The sequence below is a fragment of the Pleurodeles waltl genome, chromosome 5 (assembly GCF_031143425.1).
Source record: "Pleurodeles waltl isolate 20211129_DDA chromosome 5, aPleWal1.hap1.20221129, whole genome shotgun sequence".
Classification (NCBI taxonomy): Eukaryota; Metazoa; Chordata; class Amphibia; order Caudata; family Salamandridae; genus Pleurodeles; species Pleurodeles waltl.
This window is the reverse complement of record NC_090444.1, coordinates 1,348,357,678-1,348,379,023: the sequence shown is the minus strand read 5'-3', so window position 1 is coordinate 1,348,379,023 and position 21,346 is coordinate 1,348,357,678. Positions and strand designations below refer to the sequence as shown.

Below are 21,346 nucleotides of genomic sequence, written 5' to 3'. Positions count from 1 at the left end.
GAGAAAGTGCAAAGGTCATACCCAGTCTCACTGCCAGTGCACATAGTCCTGGGAGGGTGGTGCGGAAGAAGTGGGTTACATAACAGTAGGCCAAGGCAGCATGTGTGACTGAGCCACACCTTTGTGCCTTGGTGACTGTGGACTTTTTCTGAAGCCAAAATCGTGGAGACTCTTGGCGGTGTCTGATTATGCTAGTAACAAAACAGGAGATAGAGATACTTTTTCTGTTAGGTTGCACAAACGTTCACCTGAGGTACACATGCTTCAGACTATGGTAGTTAGGCCCCAGGTGGAGTTAATTCCACTATCACAGCCATGCTGAAAACGTGGTTGTGCCTCTGCTGCCAGTTCATTGTTGCCTCCTAACACAGGTGCGACGGCGGTGTATGGTTGGGCACGAGCCGATCACTATGAACTCAGGCGCTGGTGCAGAAAGATGATGAAGGTGCCATCAGGAAGTGCATCATGGCCTGCATTTCTGTGGGAAAAGGACACCAGCATGGGGTGGGGGAGGAGACCTTTGAAGGGGGCAAGTTCTTTTTTTTTTTTGAGAAAAATGAGGAAAAGGTAATGGAATGCGTGATTGGTGCCAATCTGTTGTACAATCAACGTTTGCCTCAGGGCTGGAGAGGAGGAGCAGATGGGGAGTCCTGAACTCAGGAATGGTTCACTAATATGCTTATGCACCTCACCGTATATACATTTTTACAGGCCTAGTGATAAACACCTCTTGCAGACAGTTCTGTTGTACGTCAGGCCTAAAACAATCCCTACCGTAAAGGTTGTTTATCAATTTATGGTTGTATTGGGTAGCTCCTCTCTGGCAACACTGGTCATTATTTGCTAACAATACATTTGTTTGTAAATTATTTTTCACTTGCAAACTTCTGCCAATTTTTCATAATTGTTTTTACTCTTACAGTGTTCTGTTATGCTTCTTTCATACACCTAGTAATTTAATAGCGCCTCCTAAAACCGTTATGTTAATCACTAATGTGTGTCTTTTATTGTGCTGTCTACAAACACTGCTACCAAAGGTGTCCAGTCCGTATTCACAAGGCCTCTACCCTGACTGCTGCAAAATCCCACTACTGTAATATCATTAACAAGCTGCTTATTTCTTTTTTTCAAACTTCTCAGCTCTTTCAACTATGCCTAGTCGTGTCCATAAATTATAATTGCAAACATTCTACACTATACATATACTGAGTCGTGTCTTGTGTCCACACATTATAATTGGAATCATCCTATACAATATTATTCTCACGTTTTTAGGTCACTACAATGTAAGTACTAAGACCACTACCATCCTTATCCTTCCCATTTCACCATGTCAGCACGTGTACCAAAGCTAAATTAAAATCTGCATCTCTTTTAAATAAGCTATCCTAAAACCCAAGAAAGCATTTAAGATATTCAAGCACAGATATGCTATCTGACACTCTAGTTGCATTATGCAACTCGGAATAACTTTGGGTCCTGAGGCTAATAATCTCTCCAACCCCATTTTGTCCAATGTAGATAACAGGAAAATAATGACAACCTATAACTATGACTCCAATTTCAAAGGTTCGATAGCTACAATAACAAATGGGTGACCTACTGATCATCATTGCTCATTTGCTTCAGTGCCTCGTGGCCCTGCTGCAGCCCCCCTCTCCATCAGCATCCCTTTTTCTCCTTAAAACTTTAGCCACCAACATAAAACTCTATATCCCGCTCATATACGATGACTGTACTATTCCACAAAATCTAGCAGTAGCATTTCTTCCTTTACACAATACATCTGAGACCCTTGAACTACACTGACTTTAGACATATATCCCACACAACTATAATAAATACCACGTGCAGACAATACTAACTTGTCCCCCGTTCACAAGGTCCATCAGTTTGGATCCCACTCATTCCACTGCATCTTACATGTGGCACAAAGGGTACGTATGCCTATTCCCCCTGAAGATCAAAAACTCCCAAAGCAACAGATTAAGTCCTCAGACATCTGTTTCCTTTTTAGCAACCTGTTTCCAGCAACATAGACATTATTCTCGAGGAACTGAAGCAAGTCTCCACGTAGCTCATTTCCAACAGATCAGCCCAAGATCAATACACCGAAAATGTAAAAATATTTATGTAAAATAGCCCACTGCTAGCTCTCCTTCAGCAAAACAATGTGGCCCTGAGGCCTCACAAACTGAGTTATAACCTCTTCCTACATGACCATTTAGAAGACTAACATTCTTCATTTCTACTTGCAATCTCACCCTATGATTCTTGTCAGTGCGGACATTGCCATTACCTCAGTTCTGAGATGCGTTAATGCCTTTCGTCCCGCAAACAAGATGAAACAGTACCATGCCATCTAGATCGTGTTAGACTCCATTCCCACGGCCACTGACGGGATTAATGGTTTCTGCACAACTGCAGGTCAGCAATCGGAATTGATTAGAGGTTGATGATACTGTTATCACACATTATTTTGGATCTAGACAAAATACAGGCTAAGTGAAATCTCAAAAGCTATTATGCACTTCCTTTTTGCTCCATCACTTCTTTCAACTGGAGTGTAAAAACAGGTGGTAGTGTTGCAGTGGTACACACACTCTTGGGGTGGAGTGCAGATCTGTCTGCACTAACTTCAGTTGACTTAATGTTATATAATAAAGGTTAAAGTTCGTTAAGGAAAACACAGTACATAGTAATGGCCAAATGATCCAGTCTACTTGGACATAAAATTGTGTGAGCTCAAGGTACAAAGGTGTGAAAACAACGGCACTACCATTGCACACTTCCCACCATCCTGCTAAATAATTAACTCATTCAACTCTGCACCACGTCCACTAATCAAACGGTCGAGTCCTTGATCTAATCCCCTGCAACAGGGGAAGCTCTGGGCAGCAAAGTCATTACCACTGGATTGGTCAGACTACATATAAATTCCCCTCTACGTCATGAAAACCACAATTACTAGCCAGCCTAAAAAAAAGCAGAGTTGGGTTTGAGACATCACACACATTGGCCTCACCAATTTAAGACATTGGTCTCAATTATGCTACTTTGCACAACTCAAACAAAAAAGGTAAACTCTCTCACTATCCCCTCAATGGGAGCATTTAGTAAATTAGTCCTCTGAGGAAAGCATTGTGACACTAAGGAAAGCTTCCCAATGGCTTTCTGCAAGTAAAAAAAACAAAAAGGGGGCGAAGGTCATTCAGTGATAATGACACCAACATACCTCAGAGCTATACTCCTGCAGGACCTATGTTCTAGCAGAAGAATATACAAAACCACATCTGAAGCGAAGGCTTCTTTCTTTAAAGCCTGGAATAAATGAGCTAAAAGTAATTCTCAAATACATTTTTTACTTTGTCTTTCCAGCTCATGCCCCCATGATCACCATCCCTAACCAATGGTCTAGAAGTAGAAGGTGGGAAACTCAACCAGTGTTTTTTGAACAAGTGAAAAATATTCTTAATCCCTTCACAGTATCCCCCAAACTGCCATCACCGATAGTAATGGAGGCAGCAGAATTCTAGTCCCATGGTACAAGTCTGTTTACCGGCACTGTTGTGGACAGATTTCCTACCACCTATTCTGAGTAAAGGTCCTCTAAGTATCCCGTTACTGGGTTCCTTGCCTATTCTCGTAGGTGGGATATGTAGGGAAAGCTTCTTTATCCAGGGTAGGAGAGCTGTGTGCTGGACTGCATCGTATGCAGACCCTCTATGTTCATGGTAGACATGACAGCATGCATGTCCTTGTTATTCAGGGTCCACTTGCTAAAACTGGAGTTTCATTTTGGTGGGGAAGTTCCTCTCTACTCAATGAAACTTACCCATTTTTCCTGTGGCACTGGTTGCTGCCTAGCAGCAGTGCCTATTTGCTTGGGTCAGTCTAGGGCCAAGATAAATACAAACATTTGTTGTAACCCACGAACCTCTCTAAATGACTGGATTACAATTCCCCATTTAAATATCACTCCATGCCTCTGTGCCTTCTGTGTCTTCAATAAAAATTAGATTTTCTAAGCATTGAAAGCAGAGAAAATGTGCAACTCTGTGAACAAATTGATAGGTTAACATACAACAGGAACCTTAGACGGTCCGATTTAAAAAGTATGCCAAGAAAGGAAAACTTTTTTGCATTTTCTAGGTCTACTAAGATCTAATCAACCACAAGGTTTCTATTGTAGTTAAACGTGTGTGTTCCGCCACAAACACTAACAGGAACAAACCTGTCGTCTTTATGTGCAACTGTGAAATTTTAAAGTCATTGCCTTAGTGGAACTGTAATGGCTGCAGCCATCTCTGCTCATGCTAACCATGCATTCAAGGTATGCCTGTCTAGGGTGTGTAATTTCTTGTTTCCGTGCATGAAGTTTACATTTCTGTATCTATTTGAAGGCTGTTCTTGTACTTTCCATTACTTTAGAATCCTGCACCAGTTTCGTCACATGATCTGCATTGGAGTATTCTAGTGCCATAATTTTGAGCCTTGTTTCTTCTTGTGCACATTGTATTTATTTGGGGTGCTAGAGGAACCTCTGTTGTCCGTCTCTGTGATTCACAGATATATTTTTCTTTTGTTAATAAACACCTTGCAGATATGAAAATGGCATGCGGACATACTTTGTTTTTTTAACGCGACTATTCACAAAGGACCCACCGCTCACTAGCACAACAACCTTATTTTTAGTACAAAATGTTCAAGCTCTGACCTGTGTGTCAGCCTCAGCATAGACTCTAACCACATCCTCTGTTCCTGATGGACGAACAAATGCTCTTGACAGCTTGTACTGCTTCACAAGGTCATCAATTTTCTCCTGTAGTCCTGGTGGTGTGACTGCCCGTCTCTCTGCGTCTGTAGTTTCAATTACTCTTCTGTCAGCAACCTAGTAGGATCAATCGCATGAATAATCATAAATTTGGCTTAGCATTTCTCTTCAAATTTAACAATACCATCTTGCCTTCCTGCAGCATTTTAAAAATTGCTATTGACAGGTGCAAAAAATACACAAGTAAAGCACACAAACATTCACTTCCTTTTAAAAGTAACCACATGTAACTGAACACTGACATGTTACTAACAACATGTAACGTGCCTGTGCCAGGCACAGAGGCATTGAGTGATGCATATATTTATTTAGATATGTCATATAGTAAAATGTTATGTTGTAAAGGGGTGGGAGGGCATTTGGCTGAGAAGTGTGGCATGGTGACCTAATGTTCAAATGTAGAACCTGACAGGTTTTTCATATTGCCTTATTTGATCCTTTTTAAATCCTGATTGTACCTTGAGTAGTCAAAAGAAAACATAAGCGTGTAAGGACAAGTCAACTGTTTCAACTGCTGCAAATTGTGTGGTGGGGACTCATCTTTATCTGCAACATCTCTGCTCAGCAGACCCTAACCTTAATAAGAGCACTGAAAGCGCTTAGGTGTGCAAAATTCCTGCATTTCCAGACAAAGCTTTCCTGATGCAAAGTATGACGAGGGAGACACGCTACATAAATAGTACTGCTGAGCTTTATTAAATACATTTGAAATATTTGGCGGACATTTCTACAGTCTGCCTACAGAGGCAGCAGATTTACTATAGAAGGAGATGGACTGCTGCCCACGCCCACCCCGTATCCTGAATTGCCCAAGAGGAAAGAACCCAATAATAGCTCCATAATGATCAAAACTTTGTCTGACCCCAAGATATAAACCAAGTGGAAATTATGGGACAGCTGCTATGCCCAAAGAATTCAGAGTCTGCAGTTGTAAGCAGTTTGCCATGAAACACCGACAGGAAGATTCACTTTTGAAAGATTGGTTTTAGACTACCACTGTTTCTCCATATAAGCTGGCCTTTAAGGTCAGCTGAGGAGGAGACTCAACCAAGAAGTTATATAGGACCAGGGACTCTGCAGACGTGACTGTCGAGTCATTGGTGCTTGGTGAAGATATGTAAAGATGCCACAAACTTCATTTAATGACTTAGGTATGTAGATGGACACCTAACCGCAAAATTAACATTCACAAATTAAACATTGTAAATTGAAACTTATTAGTTTCCGCTTTATATTCATGCATGGAGATGCAGGTTTGGATGAAAGACCCACCTTGTTGCTGCAACAGCACGTCCTCCTGAAGAGTTAGACGGATCCGAGGGCAAATGCTCAGGCTCAACTGAAGGTGCTCCACACTCTGCAGGACCAACCCGGAGCTATCATGGTGACCTGAGCCCAGTTTTCCTTGATCTTTTCCATAACTTGAAGAAGATAAGGTAGCAGAAGAATGGCACACAGGAGACCTGTGCCTAACTGCAGGCACAATGCTTCTCCAGGAAGCCTCCTAGTTAAAACTCCAGTATTAATGAATAAAAAGATTTATATCAGGTACAGCTACTCCTAAGAGTGTTCCCGGGCGTGAGTATGCAGTATCCAGTATGCAGTAATTGTCCAGCCATTTCCAAAGGTGCAGTGCTTCCTGACATATGATTCATTACCCCACACCGTCCTGCTTGTTGCAGCACCACATTGCAGTCAAGTTATCCATCAAGATATGAACTAGTTTTCCCTTTATTGATCAGAGGAAGCTCTAGAAGGTGGACATGTAGCTTCCATTCCTCTGCAGACCTAAGTCCCCCGGTCTCTACTTTTTAAAGATGCCACCCCTAACTCTGGGATAATGCATTCATCATCACTGTAAGTTCTGGGTGGGGGTAGGGACAACTGACAAATACTAAATAAGTTGGTGTCCACTTGCCACCACTGGAGGACGAGTTACCTCCGTTGAAATGTGTACTCTGTTCGAAATATATCAGTGTCGGACCCTTTGGAGGTGGACGATTCACTGCAAGGCTTTCACGTGCCAGTGGGCAAGTGGCATGCATGAGGTCAAAAGTCCAAAAGCTTCAGAACCATTCACACCAGAATCCAGTATTGAGTCGGAAGCAAAGGGGTTATACCCTGAATGTCCCAGCCTCGTTGCGGGTATAGAAAAACTTTGAACACCACATACAAAGGCCCATCTGAAAAGGAATTTGTTGGGCATCAGGTGGGACATCAGCTCGCTGATGGAAAACCCAGGGATAGCAAAAAAGTCACCTAGAGGTGATCCGAGATTTACTTCAGTGAGCTGACCTTCAGCAGTCAGTCGAAGTACAGGAATACATGTATAACCGGACTGTGAAGGTGAGCTGCAACCACCACCATCCCCTTTGCAAACATCAAACGGGCAAAAGTAAGGCCAAAGGGCATGATGGCAAAATGGAAATGCTCCAATCCCACCACAAACCAAAGGTAGCATCTACAGGACTGCAGGATGGGTACATGAATGTACGCATCCTTCAAGTGCAGGGGCACCTTCCGATCCCCTGGAACCAGGGTGGAAAGGCCCCAGGCCACGTCAGTATTTTCAATTCGTATTTCCATAGGAAGGTGCTAAGAAGGCAAAGGAATGAAACCAGTCTGAGCTCTCCAACTTTTCTGGTCACCAAGAAATAGTAGGAGTAATATTCCTCACCATGCTCCACCTCTGAGACCCTCTCTATGACCCTTTGTTCAAAAGCTATTAGACTTCTTGCTTCTCTGCAGAAGGATGGCAAGCAAGATTCACTGAAGTCTGAGCAAAAACAGACAGTATGTGAAGGGGAGGATGTGAAGGGTAAGGTGTAATCCCTCTGAACAATCTGCAACATTTGCTGCACGTGCGGTGTGCCAGGAGTAAGGAAAAGATGGATGTCTCTTGTGGTGTACATGACCTCTGCCACCACTTTGTCCTCTAGAGCTGTGAAATGGCTGCACTGACAGCTGTTCAGGTTGTGAGGGCTTTCTAGTGGCAGGCAAGACCCAGCAACTATCCACTGAACTTCAAGTACTGTTGGGTGAACAGACGATCTGGAGAGGTCAGCCTCAAGGAGAGTGCCATAGCCTGGTTGTCCTTGAATGGTTCTAGTGCAGAATTAGCCTTTTTACAGAAGAGTCTGGAGTCATTAAGAGGCTTGGCCATCAGAGATGCATGCATGTCACTACAGAATCCCAGGGCATGCATCCATGCCTGGCGCTAGAGCATCATACTGGTCCTCATGGCCCATCTGACACAATCAGTCATGTCCAGACCAGCGCTCAAGGCATATTTGGGTGGATCTTGCCCATCCTAGATCGTCTGAGCAAAGGCATTTTGAATTTTATCAGGGATGGCCAACAAGATTTTCCAGCCCTGCCCCAGAGGGCATTTTATTTGTTTTTTAAAAAATATTTTTATTGTAATTTTCAGTAACAACAAAACACGGACAAATGTCAAGTTACGATTATGCGGGCTATGACCGTTACTTACATGTCAATGCCAAAAACAATATAGGGGGAATAAATAATCCGCTTCCTCATTGTTGTCTTCGTCATGTGGGACATTCTTGAATGGCATCAGACTCTGATCCAAACCAGGCTTCCAGCTTCACATGGGTCTGGCACAGAGGGAGAAGCTTTGAATTCTACAATGTTAATGGGTGCGCCTTGGAGACCTTAGAACGGGACATAGGTCTGGCACGGACTGAAGTTTGTTCCAGATTGGAGATGGATATCTGGATCAGATCAGGTGCTGGCACCAATGGAGTCTAAGTTAACACGGGTCAGTTGACAAAGATGAGGCCTCCTCTGCTGGACATTAGGCATGGGCCAGTAGTGGCATGAAGCTTAGCAAGCTACCATGGGGTTAGTCAGCGCACTGGCAGAATCTGCTGGCAAAAAGTTCAACTGGGGCCTCCTCTGGCTCCTGAAGGAACTCCAGAGTCAGAACTGTCCTGAGATGTGGCAGCATGTCCTCCTTGAAGGCCTCCATCTGCTGTGGCATTGGTGACAGCCCGGGAAACAGACAGCATGCCAGGACCAGCCTCGGAATAGACTTGGAGAAGGATGATGGTGTCAGAGTCAGACCCTTAGAGTGTCAACTGTGCAGCAAGTCCCTACTGTTGGAAAGGAAGATGAAGACAAGTCCCACTTTGACTTTTTCTATTTGTGATATGATTTGCCCTTGGACTTCAACTTGCTCTCAAGGCAGGGACTGAGAGCGAGCTCAGTAGCTTTACTGATGGAGTGCAATCTACTCATGTTTTGTTCTCTGCATTGCAGTTATGCCCCCGCTCGATGGTGTCCTTCAGGTGCATCAATGAGCACAATTTAGAATTGTGCCTTTACCTTAGATACCACAGAAAGATTTCATGTGGCTGTGTAACCGATATATGCTTCCTGTAGGTGCAGGTAGGTTTGAAGCATTTTTTCAGTCAGTGTCTGTAGGATAGAGGATTTATGCATTGGTAAAACCGACACAGGTAGCAGAGCTCCCCATCCACATCAAAGGGCGCAGAAAGGAACTGACGTGAGTGCACAGGGGGAAGTACCAATATGGAGCAACATATCATCACTTCTGGTGACAGTGCAAGCTCACTGTGTAATCCAATGGTGCCATGTGCCAGAACGGGAGAGCAGTTGTTATTGAAAAATTCTTCCATTTGCAAGTGGACATGGTTACAGATGAATAAGGTAATGAACAGAACGGGAGGGTGTGTGGTTGGGGTGGGCTTTGGCAAATTTCATCTACCCAAAGAGAAGCAAATATCAGCTTCTCCTACCAGCATAACCTCGAATCACAAAACCCATCTCTTTGGCCTCAGTATCTTAATAAACAAAATGGTATTGTCACAAGCACAACCGAGGAGTTATATAAGAATTGAGATGTGCATTTTCCATGCCATTATGTATAAAGCAAAGTCAGGGTGTGGACACTCTACTTCCCTTGTCTCCATGAGCCACTCTCCCAGCAGCACAACTAAATCTACACATCAATGCTGATGCCATCCATCTTTCCCGGCAAGGCTGTTTTTTCTCAAAATTCTCCATACACTGCATCAATACCAAATTCTGTTTCAGAGAACATGGCATGTTCTAAGGTGGAACACTTCCCAAGACCTTGGATTAGTATAAACACGGAACCTGGGGTCAGATGTATAAAGCATTTTTACGTTTGCAAACGGCCCATCTGGCTGTTTGCGACCGGAAAAATGCTTTTTCCAGTGTTCAAAAGGTAAAATGCGATTCAGTAAGTTGTTATCGAATCGTATATTGCTTGTGCGATTCGGTGTTTGTAAGGGGCATGTTCGGGGCATCCCTTTCAAATACCGAATTGGTATGGTATATATTACTGTTTTGCGACTGAATTACAGTCGCAAAACAGTAATACTATACCACCAGTTTCAAACTGTGGGTAACCCAGTTGCAAAGGAGAAGGGGACCCCAAAGTTCCCCTTTGAGAATGGCCCCACGGACCACTGCCTCGTCTTAAAAAATGAAACTGCAAACTTTCATTTTTTTAAACGCATCCCGTTTTCCTTTAAGGAAAACTGGCTGCATTTAAAAAAAAAAAAAAAAAGATTGCTTTATTAAAAAAAAAAAAACAATCAGTGATGGTGTTCTGGTGAGCCCAGCAGGCCACCATTCCTGTGATGGCTGAGATTCCTAAATGGTTGTAAATTGTGACCTACCTCATTAATATGCGAGAGGTAGGTCTAGCTATGGCCCACTTGGCATTGCAATTAGGAATAGCGCTCTACTAATTGCAATATGGAGAGCATCGCAATTAGGAAATCGGTATTTCCAATGTTAGTACATCTGTCCTGTGGTGTTCAGAGGGTGGCGTGGCAGAGATTTTTAAAGAAGATTTAAAGATTGCCATTGATAATTTGAATGAGGTTAATACATTTTTGGAAGAAGTAATTGGTTGCACAATAGCACTATCAGATTCTATCTCTATTCATCTCTTGGCCATTTATAGTCCTCCTGATTCATCAGGCTTTTTACTGGACAAATTACAGAGGTCACTACTTTGTTTTTAACTAGTGACTTCCAGGTGATTATTCTAGTAGATTTCTATGTGTAGTTCGACTAGCAATCCAGTTCTTCACAATCCTTCTTCAGTCTTGCATCCAATTTGGGTTTCAATCAAATTGTATCCAATCGACTCACCAGGCAGCCCACATATTCCACGGGGTTAACTCAATTTACTGCCTATTTCCCTCTGGAACGGACGGACTACTCCCTGGAGCAATTTGACTTCTAAATGACTGATCTTTCTAAACCAGGTAAGGCTCAACCTATGTCCTCTCACTCTTTCTATAATGCCAAACTATCTGAAGCCGCTGTGAAGTTTACCATGAATTTGTCCAAAAGGCTTATTACGGATGACCCTGAAATTTCGATTCCCTATATCAATGATTGTCGACCCTCTTGGGGTTCAAACAGACCCAGTCTAAGAATTGAGAAACTGATGGTTAGACAGGTGGAAAATATCTGACGGTGAAACCACAAAAAGGATGCTTTGCTGATCCACAAATCCTAAACAAATCCCTCTTTGGCAGGCAAAAACAGCAAATATTGGTTATAAATCCAATATTCAAGCAATACAAGACAGGGTCAATATAGGCTGAATTTACAGTTCCATCTGCTATGTCTGAAATTCCTGTTCCTATTATTTAGCTATTCAAAAGCATACCACCTCACAGCTGCTCACATTCATTTGGCCTGAACCCCCAGACGATGTTTGCACCACTAAAATCTTACATAAAACAGCTGAAACAGTAACCCCTGAATTAACAATGATATTGGATCGTTACTTCACCTCTGGAAGGATTCCGAAAAGATGTAAGGAAAGTGTGGTGATACAGCAACTAAAGGAACTGAGAATGGACCCTTTGCTTGAATCAAACTAAATACCTATGTCTCTGTTCCTCCTAATCAAAATCTGACCAGAATGGCCATGAATGCTTGGGAGAAAAGCTGTGTTGTCCAGCTGTATTTCTCAGAATTCTAGCAGGTTGATATGAACAAGCTACTCTTATGGAGAACTGAGGAATCTGATATCCATATCCTGAAGATGAGCACCCCACTCATCTGTCACTCTCATGGCCATTGTTTTTGGCACAAAAATAACCGTTAGGATGTTTTCCATTTCCCACAAAGTGAGAATTGCTGCAGCATAGTGTAAAAAGAGTATGGTGTCTGAGAGGTCTCCCCTATGTTAGATATACTGTTTGCAGAGGTACCTCTAGGGAGAGCCCTTATCTGCCAACGTGCAAGTTTGACCTGCAGTATTCAAGAGACCAGCAACCTAGCAGGTATAATACCTTTAGGACTGAACTCTCCTTCGAAAAAATAGAAAGAGAACAAATGTCTTGAATTCTCTAAACTTGTGGAAAAGCTCTGAAAGATGCTGTATCCATTACTGTCTTTCTGAACAGAAGAAGCTGAGAGGGCTCTATGTGAGCTTTGGGCCAGTTTATAGAAAAACCCAGGACAAAGAGTAGAGATGCTGTGACCTGCTAGTAGCAGCGCACTATCTCCAATGTCTGACCCTTCATTAGTAAATCACTTGAACAGGATTAACAACAACTGGTTTAAATTTAATATTGACAAAACAGATTATTTTCTGGTGGTCCTGGGTCCTCTTGGTGTGCTGACTTATGGCCAATCAGATTGGGCACCCCTCCAAGTCCAGAAGATGTTGAAATTGACCTTAGATTCAAGATAGATAAGGGACTTACCCCAGATATCTTGGTCAATGGGGTAATGTTTTTCTGTGTGTACCAACTAAATATTCTGAGAAAGAGTTTTCAGAGCAATCTCACTAAAACATTAACCTACTTTGGTGGAAGCATCCATCCTTTCAAGGATTGAATAGATGAATGCATGCTACATGTGTCTTTCTGCCAAACATTTGGCCTGCCTGCAACTGATTCATAGTACAGTTGGTAGGCTGATATCTGAAAAGTAGAAATTTGACAACATCTCAGGCTAGATGCAAATTGTACAAGTTACCAGTGAATCAAAGATCAAAGGGTTCAGTTCAAACCACTCTGCTTGATTTATAAGGTACTTTTCAGCACAAGAGCACATGCCTTTAGGACTCATACTAGGAAGTATGATCCAGATCATGCTCTTTGCTACTCTTCTAATGTTTTGGTGGAGGTGCTGCAAATAAGAAGCACCTATGTTGGGGAAAGATCCTTTCCAGTGTTGGGGGAGAATGCTTGGGATCAATTTCCTGCCACAATACAATATATCGCTGATCATAGTACATTCTGTAAGAAGCTAAAAACGTAGCTTTTTACTTAAACTGGCTACTTCGGAATATGGTTCTTTTCCATCCTTTCTTCTGTCTTGGACTTAGTTTAATCTCTCTTAGTGACAACATACCTGTGTTCAGGAATATTCACACTCTACAAACAATTTTTCATGCAAGCAATCATTTAGGGTTTGAAGATCTGTTGGTGGACACAATGTCCAAGTTACCAGCACAATTTGATGACATCACAAAACGTAGACATAAATAAGTAACATTCCATATGGAAGACATTATTTAATCTGTGCTGATGCCCTCCAGAGAGAAGAAAGTATTTACGGACCTAGACAGACACATACATGTGTGTAAGTACATGTGAGTGTAAACATGCATACCTATATGTGCTTTTAATTTCAATCATTGGTTACATTATTAAAACTAAAAATGTATTTTATTTAGTAATCATAGTTAACACATATATATATATATATATATATACATACATATTATTCATTGAAAGTACCCATCTCTGAAACCTAAAACCCCTATGCCTCCCCAAAAAACAACCCATCCCTAAACAGCGAAATTCCCCTCCTGCTTCTAAAAACTACCCATCCTTGAACCCTAAAACCCTTACTACCCACAAAACAACCTATTACTAATCCCTAAAAACTACCTGTCCCTGAACCCTAAAAACCCTTACCATTCAGAAAAAAAACTAAAAATCCAATTTACCCTGATTTTGTTGAAAACAAACTAAACCTAAACACACACACACATTTATACAGACATACATACACAAACTTCAGTTTCAATTAGAATACTTTCCAATTATTTGTTTAAGATAAAATATTTATTAAATATAAAAAAGATTAATTTTCACAAACTTTAATTATTTTAAATTACCCTTACTCAAACTTAAAACTTCATTAAGCTTTAGAGTCCTTTAATTTATTGCACACAAGCTTAACATTATTTATGGGTGTGTATATATATTCATGAAAAACTTACTTCAGTAGCGCTCTTTCTGGTAGAGTCTATCTAGCCTCAGATTCCTCATGTTTTGAATATTCCCCAGGAGTCAGACTGGATCCAGAAACCTTTTAGAAGTACCTATGCATGCAGGAATATGGTGCCATGCAGATCCGTAACAATGCCATTCCACTCTAGAAATTATGTGCATGGCCTACACAGGCACCACTACTGTGCGCTGATGCTAGTTGCTTTTGAGACTGTCTGCGCCCCCAGGTGCAGAGCCCCAAAAGCGAACTGGGAGACTGTGCAGATTTAGACTTGGAGTCCAGTCACAGAAAAGGAAGGATCAGTGAGGAATAACATAACAAGAATATGAGGCTAGATAGAATCTTTAGCAGAATCAGTTACCGCAAGTAAGTAACTTGTTCTTCTGATAGCAAATTCTAGCCATAGATTTCTTGCCTTCTAAATAGATACCAAAACAATACAGATTTGGAGGTGGGTCTGTAAATGGATTGAAACCAGAAAATCTTGCAGGACTCAAAATGCACCTTTCAGCGATCTTAACTGTCCAGGTAACAGTGGGTCTTGAACATATGGAGGGGTGCACACAGCTACATGGCAAATGTCTAGGACAGGGACTCCAAATGCCAACGCAGTGGAAGCAGCTGCGGCCATGGTAGAATGGGCACAGTCCTTCCTGAGACTGCTTTTTGGCCCATGCATTGCAGCTCTTAATGCAGAACACAATCCAACGTGAGATGGACTCCCTTCTGCAAGGCCTTACCTTTTTCTTGCTCCTGAGAAGCCTACAAAGAGCTGATCGTCCTCTCAGTGGTCCTTGGTATCATCTATGTAGAAGCTCAGTGCTCTCTTGAGGTATATGCAATGGGGTTCCCCCACCTCCTTAGAGGCAGGAAGGGTAATAGCTTGACCAACATGGAATGGGACAACTTTCAGCAGGAAGGACATCAGAGTACACAGAAACAGTCTGTCCAGGAAGAGAGAGGTGCATGGTGGAGTGACAGAGCCTGAAGCTCACTTATACACCATGCCAAGGTGATGGCGATGAGGAACACAATCTCAATAGTAAGGAACCATAAAGGACAGCTGTGAAGAGGCTCGAACAGAGTGCACATCACTCTTTGTGTAACTGCCATTTGTGGTCTGCTAGGCACAAACTGCTGAGCTTGTCCATGCTGGTATTCAATGATGCTGCCAAGTGGTTCACCATCAGGAAAATCCCTTGGTTCTCCAGCCATTTTCAGAGGTGCAAGGCTTCCTGGCACAGGGTCCGTGACCTCACCTCACCCGGTTTGTTGCAGTCCCACATGGAGGTGGTATTGTCCGTGAGCATCTACACAATCATCCCCTTGATGGAGAGAAGGAAGGCAGACAGATGGCCCACACCTTCAGAAGGTTGATATGGGTCGGGACTTGACCAGATGTCAATGATCGCTACCTCTCTCAGATGGCTGACCCAACCCAGAAGTGATGCATGGTAACCACTGTCCGTTCTGGGAGGGGGATGGAGGGGTGTCTGCCAGTGGCCTTATCGTGGTCCAGTAACCACCACTGCAAATCTCTTGCAGTTTGCTCTGAGATATGAATGAGGTCGTAGAAGTCCCCTTGATGCTGGGCCTACTAGGACTTCAAATCCCACTGGAGAGCCCCCAGATGCCACCTGGCATGCTTGACCAGCTGGATGCATGAGGCCATCAGTCCCAGCAGCCTCAGAGTCGGCCTCACTGAAATCTAGGATGAAGGCTGAAAGATCGGGATCAAAGCCTGAACTGTCTTACTTGGGGGAAAGGCACAAAACGGAACCATGTCTAGAATGGGTTCAGTGAAGGGGAGCTTCTGAGAAGGAGTAATGTGCGACTTTGGCACTTTGATAGTAAAACCCAAAGATGACAGGAGGCTCACCATAGTCTTGAGGTGGTGAACGGCTGTCTGGTGCTGTAGGAGGCTGGACTGGCTTGTAGTGAGTACCAAGGGGTACTTGCACCTTGCACCAGGCCCAGTTATCCCTTATTAGTGTATAGGGTGTCTAGCAGCTTAGGCTGATAGATAATGGTAGCTTAGCAGAGCAGCTTAGGCTGAACTAGGAGACGTGTGAAGCTACTACAGTACCACTTAGTGTCATATGCACAATATCATAAGAAAACACAATACACAGTTATACTAAAAATAAAGGTACTTTATTTTTATGACAATATGCCAAAGTATCTCAGAGTGTACCCTCAGTGAGAGGATAGGAAATATACACAAGATATATATACACAATAGCAAAAATATGCAGTATAGTCTTAGAAAACAGTGCAAACAATGTATAGTTACAATAGGATGCAATGGGGACACATAGAGATAGGGGCAACACAAACCATATACTCCAAAAGTGGAATGCGAACCACGAATGGACCCCAAACCTATGTGACCTTGTAGAGGGTCGCTGGGACTATTAGAAAATAGTGAGAGTTAGAAAAATAACCCTCCCCAAGACCCTGAAAAGTGAGTGCAAAGTGCACTAAAGTTCCCCTAAGGATAAAGAAGTTGTGTTAGAGGAATAATGCAGGAAAGACACAAACCAACAATGCAACAACGATGGATTTCCAATCTTGGGTACCTGTGGAACAAGGGGACCAAGTCCAAAAGTCACAAGTAAGTCGGAGATGGGCAGATGCCCAGGAAATACCAGCTGTGGGTGCAAAGAACCTTCTACTGGACAGAAGAAGCTGAGGTTTCTGCAGGAACGAAAAGGGCTAGAGACTTCCCCTTTGGTGGACGGATCCCTCTCGCCGTGGAGAGTCGTGCAGAAGTGTTTTCCCGCCGAAAGAACGCCAACAAGCCTTGCTAGCTGCAAATCGTGCGGTTAGCGTTTTTGGACACTGCTGTGGCCCAGGAGGGACCAGGAAGTCGCAAATTGGACCAGGAGGTAGAGGGGACGTCGAGCAAGACAAGGAGCCCTCTTAGCAGCAGGTAGCACCCGGAGAAGTGCCAGAAACAGGCACTACGAGGATGCGTGAAACGGTGCTCACCCGAAGTTACACAAAGGAGTCCCACGTCGCCGGAGACCAACTTAGAAAGTCGTGCAATGCAGGTTAGAGTGCCGTGGACCCAGGCTTGGCTGTGCACAAAGGATTTCCGCCGGAAGGGCACAGGGGCCGGAGTAGCTGCAAAAGTCGCGGTTCCCAGAAATGCAGTCTAGCGAGGTGAGGCAAGGACTTACCTCCACCAAACTTGGACTGAAGAGTCACTGGACTGTGGGGGTCACTTGGACAGAGTTGCTGGATTCGAGGGACCTCGCTCGTCGTGCTGAGAGGAGACCCAAGGGACCGGTAATGCAGCTTTTTGGTGCCTGCGGTTGCAGGGGGAAGATTCCGTCGACCCACAGGAGATTTCTTCGGAGCTTCTAGTGCAGAGAGGAGGCAGACTACCCCCACAGCATGCACCACCAGGAAAACATTCGAGAAGGCGGCAGGATCAGCGTTACAGAGTTGCAGTAGTCGTCTTTGCTACTATGTTGCAGGTTTGCAGGCTTACAGCGCGGTCAGCAGTCGATTCCTTGGCAGAAGGTGAAGAGAGAGATGCAGAGGAACTCGGATGAGATCTTGCATTCGTTATCTAAAGTTTCCCCAGAGACAGAGACCCTAAATAGCCAGAAAAGAGGGTTTGGCTAACTAGGAGAGAGGATAGGCTACTAACACCTGAAGGAGCCTATCAGAAGGAGTCTCTGACGTCACCTGGTGGCACTGGCCACTCAGAGCAGTCCAGTGTGCCAGCAGCACCTCTGTTTCCAAGATGGCAGAGGTCTGGAGCACACTGGAGGAGCTCTGGACGCCTCCCAGGGGAGGTGCAGGTCAGGGGAGTGGTCACTCCCCTTTCCTTTGTCCAGTTTCGCGCCAGAGCAGGGCTAAGGGGTCCCCTGAACCGGTGTAGACTGGCTTATGCAGAATTGGGCACATCTGTGCCCAAGAAAGCATTTCCAGAGGCTGGGGGAGGCTACTCCTCCCCTGCCTTCACACCATTTTCCAAAGGGAGAGGGTGTAACACCCTCTCTCAGAGGAAGTCCTTTGTTCTGCCATCCTGGGCCAGGCCTGGCTGGACCCCAGGAGGGCAGCTGCCTGTCTGAGGGGTTGGCAGCAGCAGCAGCTGCAGTGAAACCCCAGAAAAGGTAGTTTGGCAGTACCAGGGTCTGTGCTACAGACCACTGGGATCATGGGATTGTGCCAACTATGCCAGGATGGTATAGAGGGGGCAATTCCATGATCATAGACATGTTACATGGCCATATTAGGAGTTACCATTGTGAAGCTACATATAGGTAGTGACCTATATGTAGTGCACGCGTGTAATGGTGTCCCTGCACTCACAAAGTCCGGGGAATTGGCCCTGAACAATGTGGGGGCACCTTGGCTAGTGCCAGGGTGCCCTCACACTAAGTAACTTTGCACCTAACCTTTACCAGGTAAAGGTTAGACATATAGGTGACTTATAAGTTACTTAAGTGCAGTGTAAAATGGCTGTGAAATAACGTGGACGTTATTTCACTCAGGCTGCAGTGGCAGGCCTGTGTAAGAATTGTCAGAGCTCCCTATGGGTGGCAAAAGAAATGCTGCAGCCCATAGGGATCTCCTGGAACCCCAATACCCTGGGTACCTCAGTACCATATACTAGGGAATTATAAGGGTGTTCCAGTAAGCCAATGTAAATTGGTAAAATTGGTCACTAGCCTGTTAGTGACAATTTGGAAAGAAATGAGAGAGCATAACCACTGAGGTTCTGATTAGCAGAGCCTCAGTGAGACAGTTAGTCACTACACAGGTAACACATTCAGGCACACTTATGAGCACTGGGGCCCTGGGTTACCAGGGTCCCAGTGACACATACAACTAAAACAACATATATACAGTGAAAAAATGGGGGTAACATGCCAGGCAAGATGGTACTTTCCTACAGGTGCATGCTTGCCTTCCACGACCATTCATTAAGGTAGATAGCCCTGACCTTTGAAGGTGTGCTGCCAACACCACCATCACTTTAGTAAACACCCAAAGGGCACTGGTGAGATGAAAGGAAAACACAGAGACTCAATGCTCCTATCCCACAATGAACCACAGGTAGCACAATGGGCCGGCAGGAAAGGAATACTGAAATAGGTGTCCTGTATGTCCAAAGCCACCATCCAGTGTCAAGAATCAAGGGCAGCCAAGACCTGGGCCAGAGTGAGCATTTTGAATTTCTCTTTCCAGGGGAATGCATTGAGAAGGCGCAGGTCTAGAATAGGCCAAAGACCTCCATCCTTCTTGGGCACCATAAAGTAGCAGTAATAACAATCATGTCCTACCTCTGGCACCCTTTGGACAGGCCCTTTGGCAAAAAGGGCTTGACTTCCTGCCCCAAAATGGAGAGATGGTCAGTCACTGAGGGAACGGTGGGAATTGAGGAAGGGAAGAAAGGAAGGGTAAGGCGTATCCCCTGCAAATAATCAGCAGGACCCACCTGTCTGATGTTTATCGCTTGCCAACCCAGTAAGAATCAGTGGATTCTGCTTCCCACCGGGTGGCTTTGCCCATACAAGGGCACACTAAAGAGGTTTGGCAGGTAGCAATGCGGGTGGAGGAGGAGGGTGGAAGGGTGGGGGTTGTTGGCAGGCTGAGCTGCAAGCTGACCTTTGCTGCGGGGGTGAGGGCACTTTGACCTTTGCTGGATTCTCTGTGGGGGCTGGGCAGGCTGGTGGTAATGGATGCCTTGGCCAAAGCCGCAAAAAGAGCAATGGAACTGTTGTGGTTTGTGAGGTGGGGTGGAAAGGTCCAGGGAGTGAGCAGTAGCCCTGCCCTCTTTACACTGCTTGAGAGCAGAATCAGCTATTTCCCCGAACAGGCAAGTCCCATCAAAGGGACTGTCCATCAGGGATGACGGGATGTCACCAGAGAACCCAGCTGATTGCAGCCATGCATGGTGGCAAACTGGGAGGAAAGCAAGAGTTTTGCCTATATAAGCCCCGCACATCATTTACGGAATGGCATCGGTGTGGAGCTGCAAGAAGTCACTTTACGGTACACACAGGTACTGTTGAATATTTTGCAGATTCAATCTGACACCTAGGGAATATTCAAAGGTGAGGAAGCTGCGGTAAGAAGTCTCTACCAGAAGAATGTTGTCTCTGTATGTGCATAAAGCCCCCTCCGAAGCCTCGAAAGGGGTGCAGCTGTTGACAAAACTGACAAGTTTGTGTAACTAAGCCCAATCAGCCGGCAGAAACTTTGCTGTCCTTGAACCTTTCAAGGGCTGCGTCCACCTTTGCCCCAAAAACCTCAGAACCATCAAACAGCATATCCATCAATGACTGTTGCATGTCTGTGGCAAAGTTTATAAAGTGAATCCAAACTTTGAGTCAAAGCACCATGCTGGTAGCAATTGCTCGACCAAGACAATCAGTGATGTCTAAGCCTGATTTAATAGAATACTTTGCTGCATCCTGCCCACCATAGACCAGATGCTGCAAAACCTGCCTGACATTTTTAGAAACAGCTGGCAGCCACCCTATCCCACAAAGCATGGGATTATCAAGCCAAAAGACAGGAAGTGTTAACCATCCTAGTCGATGAAAGGACCTTTTTTGCATAGGCTTCCATTCTCTTTGACTACCTATCAGGAGGAGTGGTTTGAAACACATTAGGGTTGGTACGAATGAAGAAGCCTGTACCACAAGGCTTTCCAGGTTTGGATGCTGCAACAAAAAGTATGGATCCCGAGAAGCTGGCTTAAGGGGCCTTTGTAACGTGTATTAGTTGAAGGGCAAGATTCTGGTTTTGCCTACTTGAACATCCATTAATGCTGCAATAAATGACAACAATGATTCCCAGGAAGACCTAGTCGTTTCCAAAACCTCTGTCATAGTGTGTTTTTTTGCATCTTGAGTAGGTAGCACAAGGTCTAAGACCTCTGCTTCCCTCCCTATTACTGTGTAACAAGAAGCCATCACCTCAATGGCCACTGCAGGGTTAGGTGACGCTATTCCAATATCAGGTGAGGTAACTAACCCACTACCAATCGATTTGGTTATCTAAAATATCACCTTGGGTACAAAAGGGTTTATATTCTTCATGAATGAAGACTTCCTTCCTGCTTGTATCCGGCTCTGCCTGGCAAAAAAAGCTTGGCCTAGGTGGAGGAGCATGCTCAGAGTCAGGCAATACGAGTGACTCTTTGACTGGCATTGGTGATGATGGCATTGCCAATAGCTGCAGCGGACAACGCAACAGTAACGT

The 21,346-nt window shown here is 44.3% G+C and overlaps 1 protein-coding gene across 2 annotated transcripts in view; it reads right to left on the bottom strand.

Moving 5' to 3' along the window:
- Nucleotides 1-21,346, bottom strand: part of PGM3 (phosphoglucomutase 3) — a 328,635-nt gene that overhangs the window by 26,076 nt on the left and 281,213 nt on the right. For both annotated transcript variants that reach the window (XM_069235611.1, XM_069235610.1), the window contains one exon: nucleotides 4,718-4,891. In XM_069235611.1, the coding sequence (XP_069091712.1) occupies nucleotides 4,718-4,891 (174 nt within the window). The remainder of the gene's footprint in view (nucleotides 1-4,717; nucleotides 4,892-21,346) is intronic.